At 44.6% G+C, this 19,907-nt stretch overlaps 1 protein-coding gene across 1 annotated transcript; it reads right to left on the bottom strand.

Annotated features, from left to right (window-relative positions):
* Window positions 1–9,524: 9,524 nt before the first annotated feature.
* Window positions 9,525–11,711, bottom strand: LOC134227757 (ankyrin repeat, SAM and basic leucine zipper domain-containing protein 1). Its single transcript, XM_062709433.1, has 3 exons — window positions 11,436–11,711; window positions 10,415–11,376; window positions 9,525–10,349 (listed from the first exon to the last, which is right to left on the bottom strand). Exons 1-3 carry the CDS (start codon window positions 11,511–11,513, stop codon window positions 10,004–10,006), a joined length of 1,386 nt encoding a protein of 461 aa, XP_062565417.1. The 5' UTR covers window positions 11,514–11,711; the 3' UTR covers window positions 9,525–10,003.
* Between the last annotated feature and the right edge of the window lie 8,196 nt (window positions 11,712–19,907).

The following is a 19,907-nucleotide window of genomic DNA, read 5'->3' on the forward strand; positions in this document are numbered from 1 at the left end:
TGTCCAAAGTAGCCCCCGATTTGTCAAAAGAAGCCCCGCACGACGGCATGTCCAAAATAAGTTCATTTTTCATTGATCCGAACAAATTTTCGATATATCTTCTGTTTAGTTTCTAGATCTTTTAAACTTTTGCCTTTTTGCTACCAGAGGTGAGCCAGCCAAGGGCTAAAAGCTTCTTGAATCATGACAATAATAATAATACGAAAAGAGTTAAGAAAGCTCCATGACAAGAACCAAACATTGCAAGGGCTCTCCGTCCGTGCTGCTTACCAATGCAACAGAGTTCCGTGTTCTACGATTATGTTTCGTTTGGAAAAAGAATGTACAAGGAGCAAGTATGAACCGGGCTACCCAGTACCAGGGTAGAAATATTTCACAGTCAATGCAGTGAAAAACATGGATCTCAGTAAAATCTGCTGTCGCCTTAATCGCCGCCGTGGTGAGTGCGACTGGGTGCAGTCGAAAAATCATTTCCAACGCCGACTATTCAATTTTGCATTCAGCCACTCACAAGTCGCTCTGACATGCTGCTCAGTTCGCGCCTTACCGTATGACTGTGAGTGGCCCATTTAAACGCGTGGTGATTTTTTTCAATTTGCTGGGTGAATGTGTACATTTTGCTGTGGTAAATTTCATCTTCGCAGCGCTGTGGGTGATGTGAGTTCTGTTGTTTACTTTTCTGCCTCTCCGGGAATGTGAGGTTGATTTCAAAGCAGGAAGAAAATAAAAAAATGATATTAAAAAACATCACTTTCATCCAGTGCTGCCGAATATTTACAACCCTGCCCAGTACTATCAATGACGCATATGGAACAGATCTGGCAAACTACATGAAAAATATGGCAGGGTAGGAGTGACCGTATCGAATGACAACGGCCAACGATGCATGAACTTCACAGCCTCCCGCGGAATGGTAGTCCGAAGCACCTTCTTTCCTCGCAAAAATATCCACAAGGCCACATGGAGATCACCTAACCAAGAAACGGAAAACCAAATCGACCACGTTCTAATCGACGGTAAATTCTTCTCCGACATCACGAACGTCCGCACTTACCGCAGTGCGAATATTGAATCCGACCACTACCTCGTTGCAGTATGCCTGCGCTCAAAACTCTCGACGGTGTACAACACGCGTCGAAGTCGGACGCCGCGGCTTAACATTGGGCGGCTACAAGACGGTAGACTAGCCCAAGAATACGCGCAGCAGCTAAAAATGGCACTCCCAACGGAAGAGCAGCTAGGCGCAGCGTCTCTTGAAGATGGCTGGAGAGATATTCGATCCACGGTGCCCCCGGATCAGAGAAATGACTGGTATGACGGCGAATGTGAGCAGTTAGTGAAATAGAAGAATGCAGCATGGGCGAGATTGCTGCAACACCGCACGAGGGCGAACGAGGCACGATATAAACGGGCGCGGAACAGACAAAACTCGATTTTCCGGAGGAAAAGGCGCCAGTAGGAAGATCGAGACCGTGAAGAGACGGAGCAACTGTACCGCGCCAAAAACGTACGAAAATTCTATGAGAAGTTAAACCGTTCACGTAAAGGCCACGTGCAACAGCCTGATATGTGTAAGGACATAAACGGGAAACTTCTTACGAACGAGCGTGAGGTGATCCAAAGGTAGCGGCAGCACTACGAAGAACACCTGAATAGCTATGTGGCAGACGAAGATGGCGGTATGGTGATGGACCTGGGAGAACGCGCGCAGGACATAATTTTACCGGCTTCGGATCTCTAGGAAATCCAAGAGATTGGCCGCGCAATCACATTGCTGAACGCCGCCTACAAGGTACTCTCCCAAATTTCATGCCGTCGACTAGCACCAATTGCAAGGGAGTTCGTGGGGCAGTACCAGGCGGGTTTTATGGGTGAACGCTCCTCCTCGGACCAAGTGTTCGCCATTCGCCAAGTACTGCAGAAATGCCGCGAATACAACGTGCCCACGCATCATCTATTCATCGACTTCAAAGCCGCATATGATACAATCGTTCGGAACCAGCTATGGCAGCTAATGCACGAACACGGATTTCCGGATAAACTAACACGGTTGATCAAAGCGACGACGGATCGGGTGATGTGCGTAGTTCGAGTTTCAGGGGCATTCTCGAGTCTCTTCGAAACCCGCAGAGAGTTACGGCAAGGTGATGGTCTTTCGTGTCTGCTATTCAACATCGCTTTGGAAGGGGTAATACGAAGAGCAGGGAATAATACGAGTGGTACAATTTTCAATAAGTCCGTCCAGCTATTTGCCTTGCCGACGACATAGATATTATGGAACGTAACTTTGAGAAGATGCAAGAAGCCTACATCAGACTGAAGAGCGAAGCCAAGCGGATCGGACTAGTCATCAATACGTCGAAAACGAGGTACATGATAGGAAGAGGTTCAAAAGAAGACAATGTGAGCCACCCACCGCGAGTTTTCATCGGTGGTGACGAAATCGAGGTGGTAGAAGAATGTGTGTACTTGGGCTCACTGGTGACTGCCGAAAATGATACCAGCAGAGAAATTCGGAGACGCATTGTGGCTGGAAATCGTACGTACTTTGGACTCAGCAAGACGCTTCGATGGAATAGAGTTCGCCGCCGTACCAAACTGACTATCTACAAAACGCTAATTAGACCGGTAGTCCTCTACGGACACGAGACCTGGACGATGCTCGTGGAGGACCAACGCGCACTTGGAGTTTTCGAAAGGAAAGTGCTGCGTACCATCTATGGTGGGGTGCAGATGGCGGACGGTTGCGTGGAGGAGGCGAATGGACCACGAGTTGCATGAGCTGCTGGGACGGACGACTGTGGTGGGCCGGGCACGTAGCCAGAATGTCGGACAGTAACCCGGTGAAAATGGTTCTCGACAACGATACGACGGGCACAAGAAGGCGAGGTGCGCAGCGGGCAAGGTGGATCGATCAGGTGGAAGATGACTTGCGGACCCTCCGTAGACTGCGTGGTTTGCGACGTGTAGCCATGGACCATGAGCCAAATGGAGAAGACTCTTATATACCGCACAGGCCACTTCGGCCTTAGTCTGAATAAATAAATATAGGGACATGTACTCGAGATCAAGACCCGACAACACTTCCCTAATAGGCTTTGGTTGTTTTCCTCGGACCCGGAGATGTTCAGTTAGCGCAGATCTGGTGCCACGATGCTCCTCGCACGCCCACACGACATGATCGATGTCCTGATAATCCTCGCCGCAAACACAGAGATTTCCTTCCGAGAACCCTTTAGTCCAAATAGCTTGTAGAAGTTTCAAGCAATGTAAAGGTATAAATTGTGTAGTTTATGTTGGACAAAAATCCAATTCACTTCAAGATGTGCAGTATGGTGCGGTGGTAGAGTATCCACCTGTAAATCCAAAGATCGTACGTTCAAGACTTGGTGCTGGTATTTTTTTTAATATATATTTTAATGTTCAATCGTAATACTGTTCTTATGATGTCGGGAAAAATCGTAAAATAAAACTATTATGTACCTATATCGCCTCCACTTTGGTACGTATATAGTCAATCTGTGCACATACACATATGATATAGTTGGCTTTTATATGATAACCTATATCAAGAGTTATAGGTACCAAAATGTTGACTGTGTACTGGCCTTGTTAAAGGCCAGTTTCGCAGCTCGAATCACTTCACGGCGATCCGCTCTTTTATTCTCGGTGCGGGCACGTTGCATCCTTGATCAAAGAGCCGCAGTCTCGGCACTCCAACAGTAAACCGGGCGTATGCCATTTCTCGGCAGGATTTTCCTCGGCATGGTGGCTGCGACCGGTTAAATACGACTGAAACCATCCCAAGAGAGAACCATTCCTGTCTGTTACCTTTCTTATGGACAGGGGACATGTGCGCTATCCAAAGTTGTAAAACATGGAGTCACGGTGTAATAATGCCATCGACGTGCGTTTTCAGAAATATGGAAGGAAATCCATCTGGTCCGGGTGATATGTACCTTAACATTTCTTAATTATTTCCGTGTACTAAACTATAAAATGTTTTATAGACTTATGCAGGGGTTCATCGAATTCACTCACCCGATGGATTTTGACATTTGAGAGGGTCGTTTTCTCGAACAAAAGTTCATTTTGCGTTCATTATGCGACCCGCTCAAACGTCATAATTTCTTGGGGGGTTCATTTTGCGTTAGTCTATAGCTAGCGGTAACAGGAAACCTGAGTACAAAACTTCATAATCGTATGGTTCTTATGGTGAGTTAACATGCAGTCCCTTCGAACTATTGAATGGTGCTGTGGTAGAGTGTAGGACTATCAATCACAAGATCCATAGATCGAATCCAGTTTTGTATTTTTATTTAATTTTTTTCGCTGTATATTTTGCAACATTATTGCAATTTTAATGCAATCAAAAGATGTTTCCGTAGGCTTTTTAGATTACAAGTGAGTTATATTTGATGGGACATACGCAAAGATTGTTTCTTTCAGAATAGTTGCAACACAGTGATATGTTCAGTAGTAAAGCAAGTTGTGCTGCTTGGGGCTCTTCATTCGTCACCGGAGCCACCATTTCGGCCACACTCCCAGCACCTTGCAGCGCAGGAGGCCAGGGACTTATGGCTCGGGACGGGAATAGTACTTCGATAATCCTCGCCAACCGGTCCGGTGACCGTTCGGTTGTCGAAGCACGCTCTCTTGCTGCTCTTGATGGCCTTGTTAAGGCCCAATCTCGCAACTCGGAACACTTCACGGCGAGCCGTAAGGCGTGATAGGACAGCTACCAGCGCATCCCCGCTTAGACTGTCGGTGTTGGCCTCCAGTCCCAGGGCCGCGGTGAAAACTTCGCTGTCGAAGTGGTTGGACATCCACCCACGGGCCTGGCAGGGATTACCCGCCCTCTGGTGCTGCATCCCATAGTTAATCCTGAAGCGAATTGCTAAGTGATCACTATGGGTGTAGCCCTCGTCTACCCTCCAGTCCAGGTCAGAGACCAGACCGGGGCTGACAAACGTTCCATCTATCCATGACTCGGCCCCATTCCTACGGAATGTGCTTCTGGCTCCGTCGTTGACAAGCACTGCATCGAGTTTTGCAAGTGCCTCGAGTAGCGCTTGCCCCCTCTGGTTGGTGCAGCGGCTGCCCAAGCATTAAAATCTCACGCAATAACGAACGGGCTCCGACCTACTAGGTCGGACGATAGTCTGTCGATCATCTGGTTGAATTGTTCTATTGGCCACCTTGGGGAGGCATAGCAGCTGCAGTAGAACACGCCATTGATCTTGGCTTTCGCTTGGCGTTGTGCAGATTGCCACCGACCTAGACCCGTCCGCCACCCAGTTGCCATTGTCGGCAGGGACGTTGTACGGGTCAGACAGAAGGGCGACATCGGTCCTCTATTCCGAGACCGACTGCCACAGCAATTGCTGGGCAGATGCACTGTGGTTCAGGTTCAGCTGTGTTACTTGCACGGCTTTTTCCTGTTGGCCTCACCAAAGGGGCACGCGGGCCCGCCCATGGCATGGTGCCTTATCACATGCCTGCGCCTTGTGTCCCTCCTCGCCACAGCGACGGCACAACTTGCTACGGTCTGGGCCCTTGCACTCGTACGACTTGTGCCCGGACTCAAGGCACCGGTAGCACCTGTCCACTGAGGTTGGCTGGAGCACACTTACTGGGCATACTGACCAGCCAATCTTCAGTTTACCCTTCTCGGTGACCTTTTTGGCTTCCGCCACAGGTAGTCTGAGGTAGGCTACCTGTGTGCCAAAGAGTCCCCCTCTTAGCCTAACAGAGGACCGCTCCACCTCTGTGCCGCACTGCTCTTTGACGGCAGTAACGACATCTTCAGCGGTCGTGATCTCATCCAGTTGCTTGAACTGGAGGGTCACTTCCGCACCCAACGACTTAACTTGGGCACCGTCGCACAAGACCTCCTGAGCTATCTTTGAATAAGCTTTCCCGCAGGTTTGCGCGCCACGCTCCAACACCAAGATCATCTCCCCGTTCTTGGTGCGTCTAACGCTGCGAACATCCTCGCCTAGGCCCGATAGGCTATCGGCCGCTCTTAATAATTTAAGTACATCGGCGTACTTGTCCTTGACGGTTTTCACCAACAAGGCCTCGCCTCTGTCCTTGACCTTCGCCTTCGTGGCCTTCTTAGTGGGTCGAGGATTACTCTGCTTCCGCTTCTTGCTGACCAGCTGCCATGCATTTTCACTCTCTTTTGCGGCTTCCGATGGCTAGCTTGGATCAGGCTGTGGCTTCTGTGCCTGTTTGGTGTTTTTCACCTTCTTGGGCACACGCCCTTCGGGTTCCTGGACACCATCCAGACGACGTTTAGCCTTTATGGCGGCGCGTCTGGGCCTCCTCGTGTTGGGCGTTTTCTTGCCCTAGCAGTAGAGTAGAGTGGGGCAAGAGTACGCACTTAGTTTTCAATCGATCATGTGGCCCTCATGAAGCAAGCTTCTGCATATCAAATCAGTGTCGATGATTCATATACTCTTCCTTTATGTTACCCAGTGGAAAAAATATTTAAAATATTGAGATTCGTTTTAGTAGAACCCTTATTGCAAGACAAGTGAAAAACGCACTCTTACCCCACCGGTGGGGTAAAAGTGCGCATCGGGTGGGGTAAGAGTACGCATTTATCCATCATGTGCTTTAAGTATATATTAACACAAATAAGAGTTAATAACATTTAATTGATGTTTAATGAGCATATATTAGGCAATATTTAAAGATTACGTAACTCTTAAAGGGGGAGGGGTCCTAAAAATGTGCACTTTCATACGAGAAACAAAATATATACAAACAACTACAGAGGTAAAATATATATCAGGTTTCGCGTGGCGTATACAAAGGCATTTTCCTTAAAGAAAGTCCACCAATCACGTAACGTAAAATTTGGCTATTTCATCACCCCTCCCCCCTATCTTACAGTATTTGTATGAATCCTTTAAAAATTATAATGATCGTCATACATCTCGCAACCCCTCCCAGCTAAACGTTGCGTAATTTATGAATGTTTCTTTTGATTAAATGAAATTATCATTTAGATGAAATTGTGTTTTCGTACTATTACCGAATTACTTCAACTTATCCTAAAAACTTGTGATATTTTCGAATTCTGTCCCTTTTTTCTTAGTTGTGGATCTTTACGCTTTGGAAGAAGTCTTATTTCGGCCGGAGATACGGGTTTGACATCATAACTTGAAGATTCATATGCGTACTCTTGCCCCACCGGTTCCTGCGTACTTTTACCCCACAGTCCCAAAAATTATTTAAGTAATGGTTTTGACTTCTTGGAAAACCAACCGGATTGGTGTTCTGTACCATAAAGTACTCTATACAATAGGTTATCGAAATGGTATAATGTTCACCTGATTGAACGTATATATGGTTATGAAATACTAGTTGCGGAAATCCAATTATTTTTAGCAAAATGACCAAAAAGTTATCTAACTCCATATCTCCCTTGTTGTTTATTCAAATCGTTTACAATTACACATGATAATAGTTGGCCAGAATACCTGTCGAACTGATGCAGTGCTGCTAGTTTATCTTTTTTTATTACTTCAAAAAATCAAAAACGTACTCTTACCCCACGCGCACTCTTGCCCCACTCTACTCTAACAGTAGGGGAGGAGAGGGCCACAGTCTGTATACTTTTGGCCACCTTCTCCTCCGCTACATGCCTGATGAAGGCGTCCTGTTCTTGTCTCGCGAATCCCCAACAGGCTCTGTCTGAGCTCCTTGTTGGTGTTCGCCTTTCCGCGTATGAACTCGATGATGCCATCGATTTTTTCGGCCACCACTCGTATCGTTGGTATTGGGTCGCCGGGCGTACTGACAAGGCTGCTCCCTGCCACCACCGGACTATTCTGCCACCGCGGGACTACCTTCTGTTACCGTGAGGCTACTTTCAACCACAGCGAGGGTATTGACTACCACCACGGGGTTGCTCCCGCCGGTAAGGGGACTTCGGTACTGTCCATTGCAGCTACCACCGCTGCTACTCTCTAGTTGGGGACCTCGATAGACCCCCTTTGGCGAAGGGCTTCACCACCTCATTAACTGGCAATTTTCCGATTTTTTTTTACTCATTGCTGTATGGCGGCTGCCTTCTAATCCCGCTGGAGTAGTCGCCTTTAGTGATCCCATGGTTATCTATGCCTGTCTTGCGGCAAGCAAGCTCCGTCGTTTGTAGCTCATTTAGGGCCGATGTCCACGTAGCGTTTTTTCACGCCGCGTTCACGCAAGGTACCCAGCATCAAATGGAGTAATACACACGTAAACGTGTGCACGACTACATTTGATGCCGGGTACCTTGCGTGGACGCGGCGTGCACGCAGCTTGAAAACACGCTACGTGGGCATCGGCCCTTACTCGACTGGTCATGTCGACTAGTGTTGACAGACAAAAGATATTTTAGTTACTAGATAAAGATTGTCGCTGTTGTCGCTGTCCGGAACATCTTTTGCTGGCGAGGATAGGGGAGCTAAATGTCAAAGAAGGAAAATCCATACGATTTGACAGCTTGGTACCCAACATGCTCCGGACAGCAGAACAAAGGGAACCGAAGCGACAATCTTTATCTAGTAACTAAAATATCTTTTTGACAGACCATCGTTTCCAGTGGGTACCGCGCGGAGGCGAACTACACTGCCCACCACCTTGGAACTCTAGTGACGTGCAATAATAATGTTACCCACGAGGTAAAAAGGCTACGAATAAGGCTTGTTATGGACCTCGAAACCAAAGTCCCATTGTCTGCGATCGAAAACAAAATTTGCGCTGTATACTACTTTGATTATTCCGGTGGCTTTATACGGCCATGTAGGAGTAGGGTGATCGGAGGGCTTTTGGAGTAAGGTGCTTGTTAAGAGGGTTTGTTATTAGTAAAACTAGCTGCACTGATGTGAGTTTATTAGACAGAAGTAGATAATTTGGTTGGGAAGAAAGATCGTTTCTGAGCGCGAATTGAAAACCGAATTGTAAGTTAATTAGAAAATAAGATTGTGCATATACAGAGAATAATAAATTTGATTTAAAGTAAGCATTGAAGCTGCTTACCATGAAAGCTGCTAGAAATATTTGGTTGGTCGCACTCAAAATCACAATTCCCAACAGTGATCGCCGGTAAACAGAAGAATGGCATCTGGCGGGTTCGCATGAATCACGAGTTATACCAGGTGTATAAAGGGCTCGATATTGTTAAGCTTATACAACACGGCAGACTACGGTGGGCTGACCACGGTCTTAATATGTTAGAAGAGCAAAGATAATATTTAGTAGAGAACCCGGTAGAGGCCGTAGGCTTGGTGGAAGGCCGCGTACACGATGGGTTTTTGCAGAAGAGGGCCTGAAAGCGCTAAGCGTCCAGGGCGACTGGAAGCGATAGGCCCAGGATAGAGTCCAGTAGAGGAGCATACTCCATTCGGCGTAGGTTCATCGAAGAGCTGTAGCTCATCAAGTAAGTAATGGCACAAACTAAGGGCTGTCATCAAAAATTGCTGAAGATAAATAGTAACATGTTTATCCTCAAACCAATTCAAAAACCAAACTAACCAAAACTATTGTAATGTATTGTCTAGATCCCAAAAATATATGGGTAATTTTTTTTTTTCAATGATAACTGTTTCAATGCGACATATATTATGTCGAGGAACATTTAAGAACTCTTTTTTAAACCTTAAAGGAAAGATCCATTAATTACGTAACGCAAGCATGGCCATTTTCAATCTCCCCTCCCCCTATGTAACACTTTTTGTATGAGGTATCTAAAAATCCACACTTCAGGAAACCCGCCTCCCCCCTCTAAGCGTTACGTAATTTACGGATGTCGTTAAGCCATCGTTAACCCTTCATTATTTTTTTCAAGCCAGATTTTTTTTTAAACTTGGAAGTATTAATGAACATGAATCAGATGAGGAAAAATCACGAGCTATAGTTGCAAATGCTGCATTTCTCGCATAACATGAGATAAAAGCTATGTCTACTTAAAATATTTTAAATTCCATACTCAACTCAGTAGGAACGATGATCACGCTTTGAGCTTCCTATATACGACAAGTGAAACAACTGCTGAGAGCAGAGTTATTTTGAGAGCACGAGCAAACCAACAAACTCGTTCCGTTTGGCAACTGTTTTTGTCGACATATAATACTGGTTTCGACGCAGTTAAACTATTGATTCGTTCAACCTCTTCACTGAAAGTGGCCACCGTTTGTCGCAACTGATTCGCCTTCCGTAAGCAGTCATCCAGTTCTGAGGCAAACTTGTTCTTCATTTCCTTGGCCGGTATCATCTGGGCAACATGAATCAGCGAGGCCTGTAGTACGGTTAGTTGTTTCAAATGATTAGCGAGCATCTCAAGGACATCGTATGAGCTAAAAAATGTAACAAATCGAATACTAATTTTAACATTCTATTCACATGTCGAATTTATACTCACTCAAATCGATGGCTCAGTGGGAACTTTTTCATACTTTTCTTACTCCAGGCCTGGCGGTGGAATTTCATCAAACCGAATAGTATCTTTTTCCGCTCGAAAGGCAACTTAAACTCCAGCTCTTTCAACTCGTCATCGGTCAACGTCAGAAAACGAAGCAAATCAAAATTCTCCTTTGCAAAGGTCGTCAAATGTTGTTCACTGTACATCCCGTACAGAAGCAATCCAATCTCCTGTTGATAGCCGGGCAAAACGCTTTCCGTCTCTCCTTGGGTTACATCCCGATAGTGCGCATAGCCTAGGTACTTATTAGGAATTTCGAAGTAATCCTGGTCACTTGGGAATAAATCGGCAATTTCGTTATATCCTCTAAACTCGGCCTCTTGTTTCGGAGTAAACCCTCTACGATTGACGATGTCCACCAACGCACCAGCCTTCAGAAGCATCTCGACGATTTCTTTCCGTTTATTGTTCACGGCGTGGAACAATGCTGTAAGCCCTTCGTTGTCCGTCGCTTCCAAAGATGTTTGGTCCAGAATCAATCGAACCACTTCAGTATGATCATTTATAATGGCGAACATGAGAGGAGTCATTCCATACGCATCTTTGCAGTTTATTACAGCTCCGAACTCCAACAACAGCTCAGCGACCCGCAATACAGCATCCGAATTGCTATTAGAGCTGCATACCGCCATCAGAGGGGTACTCAACCCGTTCGCTTGATTCACGTCGAGCCGCCTTACCTCCAGTAAGTATTTCACCACATCGTGCTGGGCCTCGTTACAAGCCAACAGTAGCAGCGGCCAACCTTGTCGGAGGCAAGAAGTTAGCAGATAGGGATCGATGTCCAACACTCGCTTGATTTCCTCCAAGTTTCCTTCGTTGACGGCCTTGTATAGAAGATCATCGTTGTTTTCTACCATCACCGGGGGAGATTCGTTCCATCTTGTGGATTCCTTTTTATTCTGGAAAACATTACGGGCATTATTGTTTTCTAATAATCATTGTTCAAAGGGAAACATACCTCTGAGTTTCCGTAACAGAAATCATAACCGTAATCCGAATCTTCATCTGAATCGGAAAAACCGGCCGGTCGAAACATTCTGTTGAGGTTTTCCTTATGAAAATGTACGTAGCAGATGAACAAGAACAACGAATGGTATGTGAACTTTATCCGACATTAAATCTTTATTATAATATTGGGAAATGCAAAAATAATGAACGTAAATTCAGTATTTTTTAAATAACTGGAGAAAACAATCCAATTCCAATCATTGAATATGACAAGTCTTATCAACACCAGAGAGCAAGAACGCTCAGTAACGATCGAATTAATGTGTGAGTGCAGTCGTTGAGCCGTTGTGTACACGCTTATTTTTTTCTACTCTCCGCAGCTGTTGGCACCCCTTCAAAAACAATTATATCTCGGGTATACTTTTTCAAATCGGCGTATGTAACATTTTGATCCTGAGATTTTGATCAAGCTGAGAAAATAGGCTTGAAGTTTCAGATTTTATTTTTATTCCTATTTAGAAACTAAACATTTTTATTGCAATTGAATTAACCTTAACAAAACATTAAGAAAAGGTTCAACGTCACTGACTTTGAAATCTACACTACGTGCAAATATTATATATTAACAATATCCAGCTTTCCACGCTCGCCATAATGGCGGATGCTATAAATATTTTGACAGTAACTGCTTCCAGACATTGAACTGGGCAGCGCATAAAACATTCAACGATGAAACTCAAATGATCCTTACGATTTCCTGCGCACAATGTGGATCGAGTGTTCATGCGCGGAACACTATTCGTGGACAGGCAAATTGCACATAACGCAAAAACGAAAAGCAAATGCGAGCTGCTTGTAACCTGAACATTATTCGTATTCTGATTGGAAGTTGTTCTTTTTATTGCCTTCCCCGTACAAACAAGTTTATCGTAAGTTTTTTTCTTGAGCAGGTAAACAGTAGAGACACCTGAGGGTTAACTCGGGTAGTGTGAGATGTCACCCAACCCACTAAAACACATAAAAAATTCCAACTTAAATCATAGCGAACTCTCGCAATTTATTTCTCACTACTTTCCACATTTGTACACATGCAACGAGTGGTGTGTTTTTCGCATTCTGTAGATCAACATAGTGAAAGTAAATGGAATGTAAATGGATTTATGCCATATTCTCAATCTGAAAGCTATTCAATTGAACTTTTCGTTTAATTTATTACGACCGTTGAATTAATTGCTTTACGATGAACATTTCTTTAATGCATCGATCTTCTGCACCATGGTTTTGGTTTCGAAACATCTCATTGATGCTTATCCTCTCCTAGATGGACGATGCGGCGTTCAACATTTCGCGTGATGATTGCATTCAAAGATAGTGAAGGTTTTCCAAAACTTCAATGCCAAACTTCATGCCAGCAACAAAGCGGCAAAAGAAGGTATTAATACCCGCCGAAGGTTCCAAATCCATGGTCAAGAAAATAGTAGCCGAATAATGTGGTAAAAGGAGTATGATTACTTTAGGAAACTTTCTACTGGAAGTAATTGATGTTAATATTACTCCGCAAATTGCTTTTACCAAATTCTGTTGATGTCATTCTTCAATACCAATAAGACACTGATATTATTCAAGAAACAAATAAAACGATGTAAGAAAAACACTTTGATTTGATGACATTTTGGCTATGAAATATTTTATTCGAAAGCCCTCCAAAACTAAAGCTAATACATCTGTTGGAAAATGAAATGAACGTAGGTAATCTAATAGCCTATTCAGAGTCAAATTTTCAACAATTTTCTTTCTATTATCACTCAACCGTTAAACACTTTCTGCGGTAAACGTCAACATATACAGGAGGCAATGGCAGACCGCCTTTTTCAAGAAGAAACGCCGCCTGGTAGAAGCGGAGTGCGAGGAAATGGAACAGCTAAGTTCACTGCAAGTCTCTAACCAGAGAGTAACAGCATAGATCAATGCATGCAAGACCTCACAAGCTCAACGCTACCCGCAAGGCCTGCCGCAAGCCGAAAGGATGGGATCATCTTGACGGACGAACGTGTGGTGATCGAAAGGTAGAAGCAGCACTATGAAAACATTTGAATGGCGTTGGGTCAGTGAAAATCAAGGCAGCGGAGGATGACTACGTCAGTTCGGCGGACGATGGAAGCCACCAGCCCTCCTTGAGAGAAGTTGAGATGCCATCCAACAGCTAAAGACCAATAAAGCAGGTGGTAAGGATGGTATCGGAGCTGAGCTCATCAAGATGGCCGAAAAGCTAGCCACTTGCCTGCAAAATGATAGTCAGAATCTGGGAAACTGAACCGCTACCGGAGGAGTGGAAGGAAGGGTCATATGCCCTATCTACAAGAAAGGCGACAAGCTGGAGTAGAGATGGGCAGCGCTCACGAGCCGTTCGTTTGAACCAGCTCGTGAAAAAGCGTTCAAACCATGGCTCTCAAATTTGAGCCGCGGCTAAATACAAACACTGAGTGAGTCGATCAGCCGCTTAATTTGACATTTTCTGTTTCGTACATTTAAAGTTAATTGCCTATATGCCGGGTATTAAGCCACCCGGAGTGGAAATTAATTACTATGTCTGAAACTCGATTATGCATATACTGCTATGTGATAGATTTAGTTCGGAAAAGGTATTGGAGGGTAACCGTAACTCAATACATTTTCAAGAACTCTCTCATATGTATTTTTGTACACATCCAACCAAGTAGGATGAGTATTTAGTATTGTCCGGCTCCTACACACTTGCTTCATCAAAAACGGCGCTTAAGGAAGTAGGGATGTGTGAGGTTGTGCCAGTTGGTTGTCAGATGCCGACCTGACGCACCTGTCTAGCGTACTGGGGTCATGGGATCAAAGCCAACCGAAGGGGCGATTACCCTCAATACCATTTCTGTTTGTTTGTTCAGGGCCAGCATATATTCTCTTACATACTCCTTAGCATTTTCTGGCCTTGAAATGGTCGAGCTGGTAGAACGGTCGTATTTTTGGATGCCCGACTTGAAAAACAGGGAGTTGGAGATTACAGCAAATAACAGCAAGTATATCAATCGATAATTGACCTTTCTCATCAGAAATTATATCTCGTTATATTGTCTCAGTCAATTCTTTGTCTTATTTAAGGTCTGCGTCTGCGCCATTCATAATTTTCCACCACGCCGCCAGTATTGAGCGCAGTATTTTTAATTCGATGTGTTGCATCTTTTAACGTCCATGCCGTACGAGCGATTGGGTGAATCAACGATGTGTACAGACAGAGCTAGTTTGTCCGTGCCTGTATGCTGCGAGACGGCTGCCTACGTAAACCGTAGAAAGTCATGCTTGCAGTCGCAACACGGTTTTGACCTCTCGGCTAACGTCATTCACATGTAACGAGTGTTCGAATATAGATTCGTCGATAACCTCAAATCGCATCTCATCCGTTCCCACCTCGGACCAACACCGTCCCTTTTCTTAGTTTTGACAGGTTTATGATCAGTCTCCTGTTTAAAAGGCACGAAAGCCTCTTCCACTGCTCTGCCAAGGAGCACGTAAGACTTGATGATGGTTCCGTTCTTTGCTCCTTCGTATTGCACCGTCCAGAGCTATGTTGAATATCAGGTTATAGAGCGCATCGCTTTGCTTTAATCCATCCAACATCGCGAACCAATCGATGTCTCACCAGATATTCTGACCTTGATTTAGATCCATCCAGTGCGCGCGAATCAGCCTAATAAACTTTGCTGGAAAGCCATTTCAGCATTATATCCACAGTTCGTTCCATTGCACTGGGTCGTACGCGACCTTAAAATCTACAAACAGATGATGAGTCCGGGTTATGTTCCCGGAATTTATCAAGGATTTGTCGCAAAATACATATGTGTTGATACCTTCTCGAAAACCGCTTTGATATCGCTAACAAAGGTCTCCGCAAACGGACGCAGTCTGCTATAAAGAACTCGGGAGACTTGTAGGCGGTATTGAGAAGTGTCATACCTCAATAATTAGCACAATCAGTATATGCCTTTCTTGTAGATATGACATAGGGCCATATTCCAGCTCGAAGGCATTTTCTTCTTCTTCCTCCCAAATCATTCCAATCATGGGTGGATTTTTCATTGAGCCGTCACTAACCAGAGGCTCGCCCGGGATTCCGTCCTTCATAGCGCCTTTCGTTCTTAGTTCTCGAACAGCTTTTCTCATTTCGTCTATAGTTGGTGGCTTCACTGTTTGTTCATCAACCTCAATCTTTATTCTGTTTGGGTCCTCCCTGTTCGATTGTTCGTTCAACAATAACTCAAAGTGCTTATGCCAGCTAGCAGCCACCCTGCTAGTGTTGAGCCCTCGACAAACACCTATGAAAACCACAACACTGCTCTGGTGAGCAGACACTAAATGATATAATTTGAATAAAACTTCAGTTAGCTTTTGTTCTTCAACCATACACGTGTATTTATTGGCGTTCTTCAGAATATTCCTCTCTCGTTCGCTCTGCCCACAGGTTATGGGCCTTTGTTCCTTTCTGTACCGGACGGTTCGCGAAGAGTGAAAATGGATTTTCGAAAGTCGTAGTTGTCCGTCTAAATAATCCCAATTATCGCCGTGAGCGTTTAAAGTTCAAATGCTTTTGGTGAGGGAACGATTGTGGCAATATGTTAGTCCGGAGTTGCCGAACCCTGTCACTGAAGCTTGGACGGAAGGTGACGCAAAGCAGGGCGATCGATTTACGGCTGTTCGGCCACATTGAGAGTTGACGTAAAGTCAATGTCAACTTCTCTCCGAACGCCAAGATAGCTGTGTGTGTGGGCACAGTTATCTGGCTAGAATAACGCTACGGATTGCCTGTTCCGGTGGTAGAACTCCACCATACAGTGAACCCCAAATTCTTGGTGTGATGCGGCTTTATGCTTACCGTGCCTACGAATGAATGGTTGGGGGGTCTAAAGAACCTAACCGCTAGGAGCCTGTGAAGCGGGGCTCTCCACAGTATCTGCCCACTGCGCTAACCGGAGCTATGGCGTAGTTGACTTTTTGCTTCTCCAGAAATGGCTACTCTTATTCAATCTCAGCTTGAGGTTAAATAAGGGTGGGATTATGAGGCATGTTTTTTTAGTTTTGTCACCTATGGATTCGCTTTTATTATACACATTGTACTCTGTGTTTCGTCTTTGACTTTCTTGATAAGATACCAATTTGGTTTCATCGTTGTGTTCATATTAATGCTGAAGTTGTAGGTGCATTATCTTAATTTGCATGGCTTCAGTTAAGATAGCTCAAATCAATCTTCAGCATAAGAACAGCAACGATTAATCTTTATGACTCATGCAAAATGGCAAATCCCAAGTGGCTTTGGTGCAGGAACCCTATTTTCCAAGGGTACTTCTACCTGAGTACGTGACCGTTTTTGCTGCTTTCAGTAAAGAAATGGCAAACTCTCGATCAATGCCGCGTGCATGTGTGCTGTATACAATGCTATTGTTGCTACTTATCTCTGACTAACAACCAGAGATGTATGTGCTGTCACAATTGATGCAACTGGCGGAACCCCTTCAGGAATACGTCTATTGTTCGGTTTATCACTCACGATGAACCATCCCTACGGATGCTTTAAACGAGTTGTCATATATTGCACTTCAAAAGGCCTTCCGCTAATTGTCGGAGTGATGCTAATGCTCATCACATCATCTGGGGTATCGGATATCAATCTGAGAGGCTCCGTGATGGAATACTTAAGTATACCGAACTTAGTTTACTTAACATAGGCAATCGCCCAACCTTTATGGTTGAATGAATTATCGGGAAGGAGACAATATGGAAGAATTCATATATGGAATCGAGGAGCTGTATTCCCGTTTAGAAGGATCCGGCGAAAAATTGTCACCGTACATGCAGGTCGCAATGTTGCTAAGGAGTCTACCGAAAGAATTTGACGCTCTCACGACAGCCTTGGAAGGCCGATCGGATAACAATCTGATCATGGAACTGGTTAAGTCAAGCTTGTGACGAAAGAGAGAAACTTTACGGCGGTCATTGGAAGAGCTTGTGCTGAAAGTAGATGGTAAGCAGAAACCCGGTGGCTGCTACTTTTGCGCAAATCGGACAAAAGAAACAGTGCAGGCTCTTAGCACAGAAGAACCAAAATGGCGACGAAGCGAGACAAGAAGAAAGCCGAAGCAAAAGAAGATCGAAGCTGAAAAAGCGCGAAAGCGACAGCAAGTCGTTAACGTTCAAAGTGCGCGAAAAACTCGAACGATCGGGGTCCGTTCGTTCGTGGTTAAATAATTAACACTGGAGCAACATCGCATATGTCAAATGATCAAAGCGCGTTTATTCGTTTGGAAAACGTTTCTCGATCAAATGTTGTTGTTGCTCTGGTTGGTTTTCAAGAAGTCAAAACCTTACTTGAATAATTTTTGGGACTGTGGGGTAAAGTACGCAGGAACCGGGGGAAGAAGTACGCATATGAATCTTCAAGTTATGATGTCAAACCGTATCTCCGGCCGAAATAAGACTTCTTCAAAGCGTAAAGATCACAACTAAGAAAAAGGACAGAATTGAAATTATCACGAATTTTAGGATAAGTTGAGTAATTCGTTAGAAACTACATGAACGAAATATAGATTGTATTACACCAAACATAGTACAAAACACAATTTCATCTAAATGATAATTTCATTTAATCAAAAGAAACATTCATAAATTACGCAACGTTTAGCTGGGAGGGTTGCAGATGTGTGACGATCATTATAATTTTAGGATTCATACAAATATTAAGATGAGGGAGGGATAAATAGCCAAATTTACACGTTACGTGATTGGTGGACTTTCTTTAAGGAAAATGCCTTATATAAAAAAACAATGGTTTTCGAATGAAAGTACACATTACTCCTTTAGAGTTACTAATCTTTAAAATTCCTAATATATGCTCATTAAACATCAATTAAGATATTTTAGCTTATCTGCTTTTGTAACAGTTCAACATTGACTCTGATGCTCGCACAACACCTGGTAGTGAAGTTCCGCTACTGTGATGGTGTGGTTTGCGTGGAAGCTCTCAATTGTCGTCAAAAGCTATTAAAAGCATGATTGGATAAATGCGTATCCTTACACCCGATGCGCACTTTTACCCCACCGGTGGGTAAGAGTGCGTTTTCCTTCTTGCAATAGGTACTTGGGTTCTACTAAACGAATCTCAATAATTTCAATATTTTTCCACTGGGTAATAAAGGAAAGAGTATGAATCATCGACACTAATTTGATATGCGAAGCTTGCGCATAAGGGCCACATGATCGATTGAAAACTAATTACTCTTGCCTCTACTCTACGTGAGAATGGTCGAAAATCAATTCGGACGCAAGTCCTGTATTGTTCGCTTCGATCAGGGCAGATACTCTGGTAAGGCGCTTGGCGGTTCTATAGTGAAGAAGGCATCAAGGCGGAATTTACAGCAGGATGACGCACGACATAACGGCATAGCAGAGAGAAATCGCTCACTGGGTGACATGGGTCGCTGCATGTTAATAGATGCCGGCATGCACAAAGATATTGGGCAGAGGCGGTTAACGACTTGTTACCTCCAGAATCGCTTGCCGACAATAGCTACAGATCGAACCCCATATGAATATGGTTGGTCGAAAACCGGACTTGCGCCATGAAAGTTTTCGGTTGCGGTGGTTATGTGATGGTGCCCTGCAGTGAAGCGAAAAAATTTGACACCAAAGCTGTCAAAATGGTTTTCGTGGCTATTCAGCTGAGCACAAAGCCTACAGAATGCTGGATATGAAAAGCGGTGAAATCAAAACACCGTGACGTTCGTTTTCTGAAACTCGAGGGATGGTTCAAAGGCTCAGGAGACAATTACTCGAAAACAAACGATGAGTGATTCCAGGCAGCCTTCACCCACTGGAGAGGTGGATTGGTCAATTGCGAGCCATATTCCAGATGAAGATTCGATGATGAATTTTGGATTCGGGGATGCTGAGGATAATCTTGTTGAAGATCAGCAAGTGGATGCACAGGTGCTGGTGCGACGTACTACAAGAGCAACAGCGGTGTTCCTCAAACAGATACGGCGAGGAAGCAAATGTGGTGAAGTTTGATAGCTGAGCCGAGAACGTTCAAAAGGCAATTTCGGATTGAATGCGGTCAGTGGCGAAAATCAATGGACGACGAGATGGATTCCACTTGAACAATGGTAGCAGGAACTCGTTGAAGCACCCGGTCGCCGAATTGGTTCAAAGTGGGTGTTCAAGTAAGACCGACGAAAACGGAAAATTGGTGCGTTATGAGGCGCGTCTCGTGGCGCGGAGTTCTGCCAAAATACGGGAGTGAGTATGACTTGGTTTTTCGGTTGTGAAGCAAATAACGTTTTGGGTATTGTTATCTGTTGCCATGAGCGCGGTATGCTGGCGAAACATATTGACATTAAAACCGCCTATCTATACGGTCACTGCGAGAGGAAATACTAATGCCAGCCTGCCGGTTACGACAACG

The sequence above is a fragment of the Armigeres subalbatus genome, chromosome 3 (assembly GCF_024139115.2).
Source record: "Armigeres subalbatus isolate Guangzhou_Male chromosome 3, GZ_Asu_2, whole genome shotgun sequence".
Taxonomy (NCBI): Eukaryota; Metazoa; Arthropoda; class Insecta; order Diptera; family Culicidae; genus Armigeres; species Armigeres subalbatus.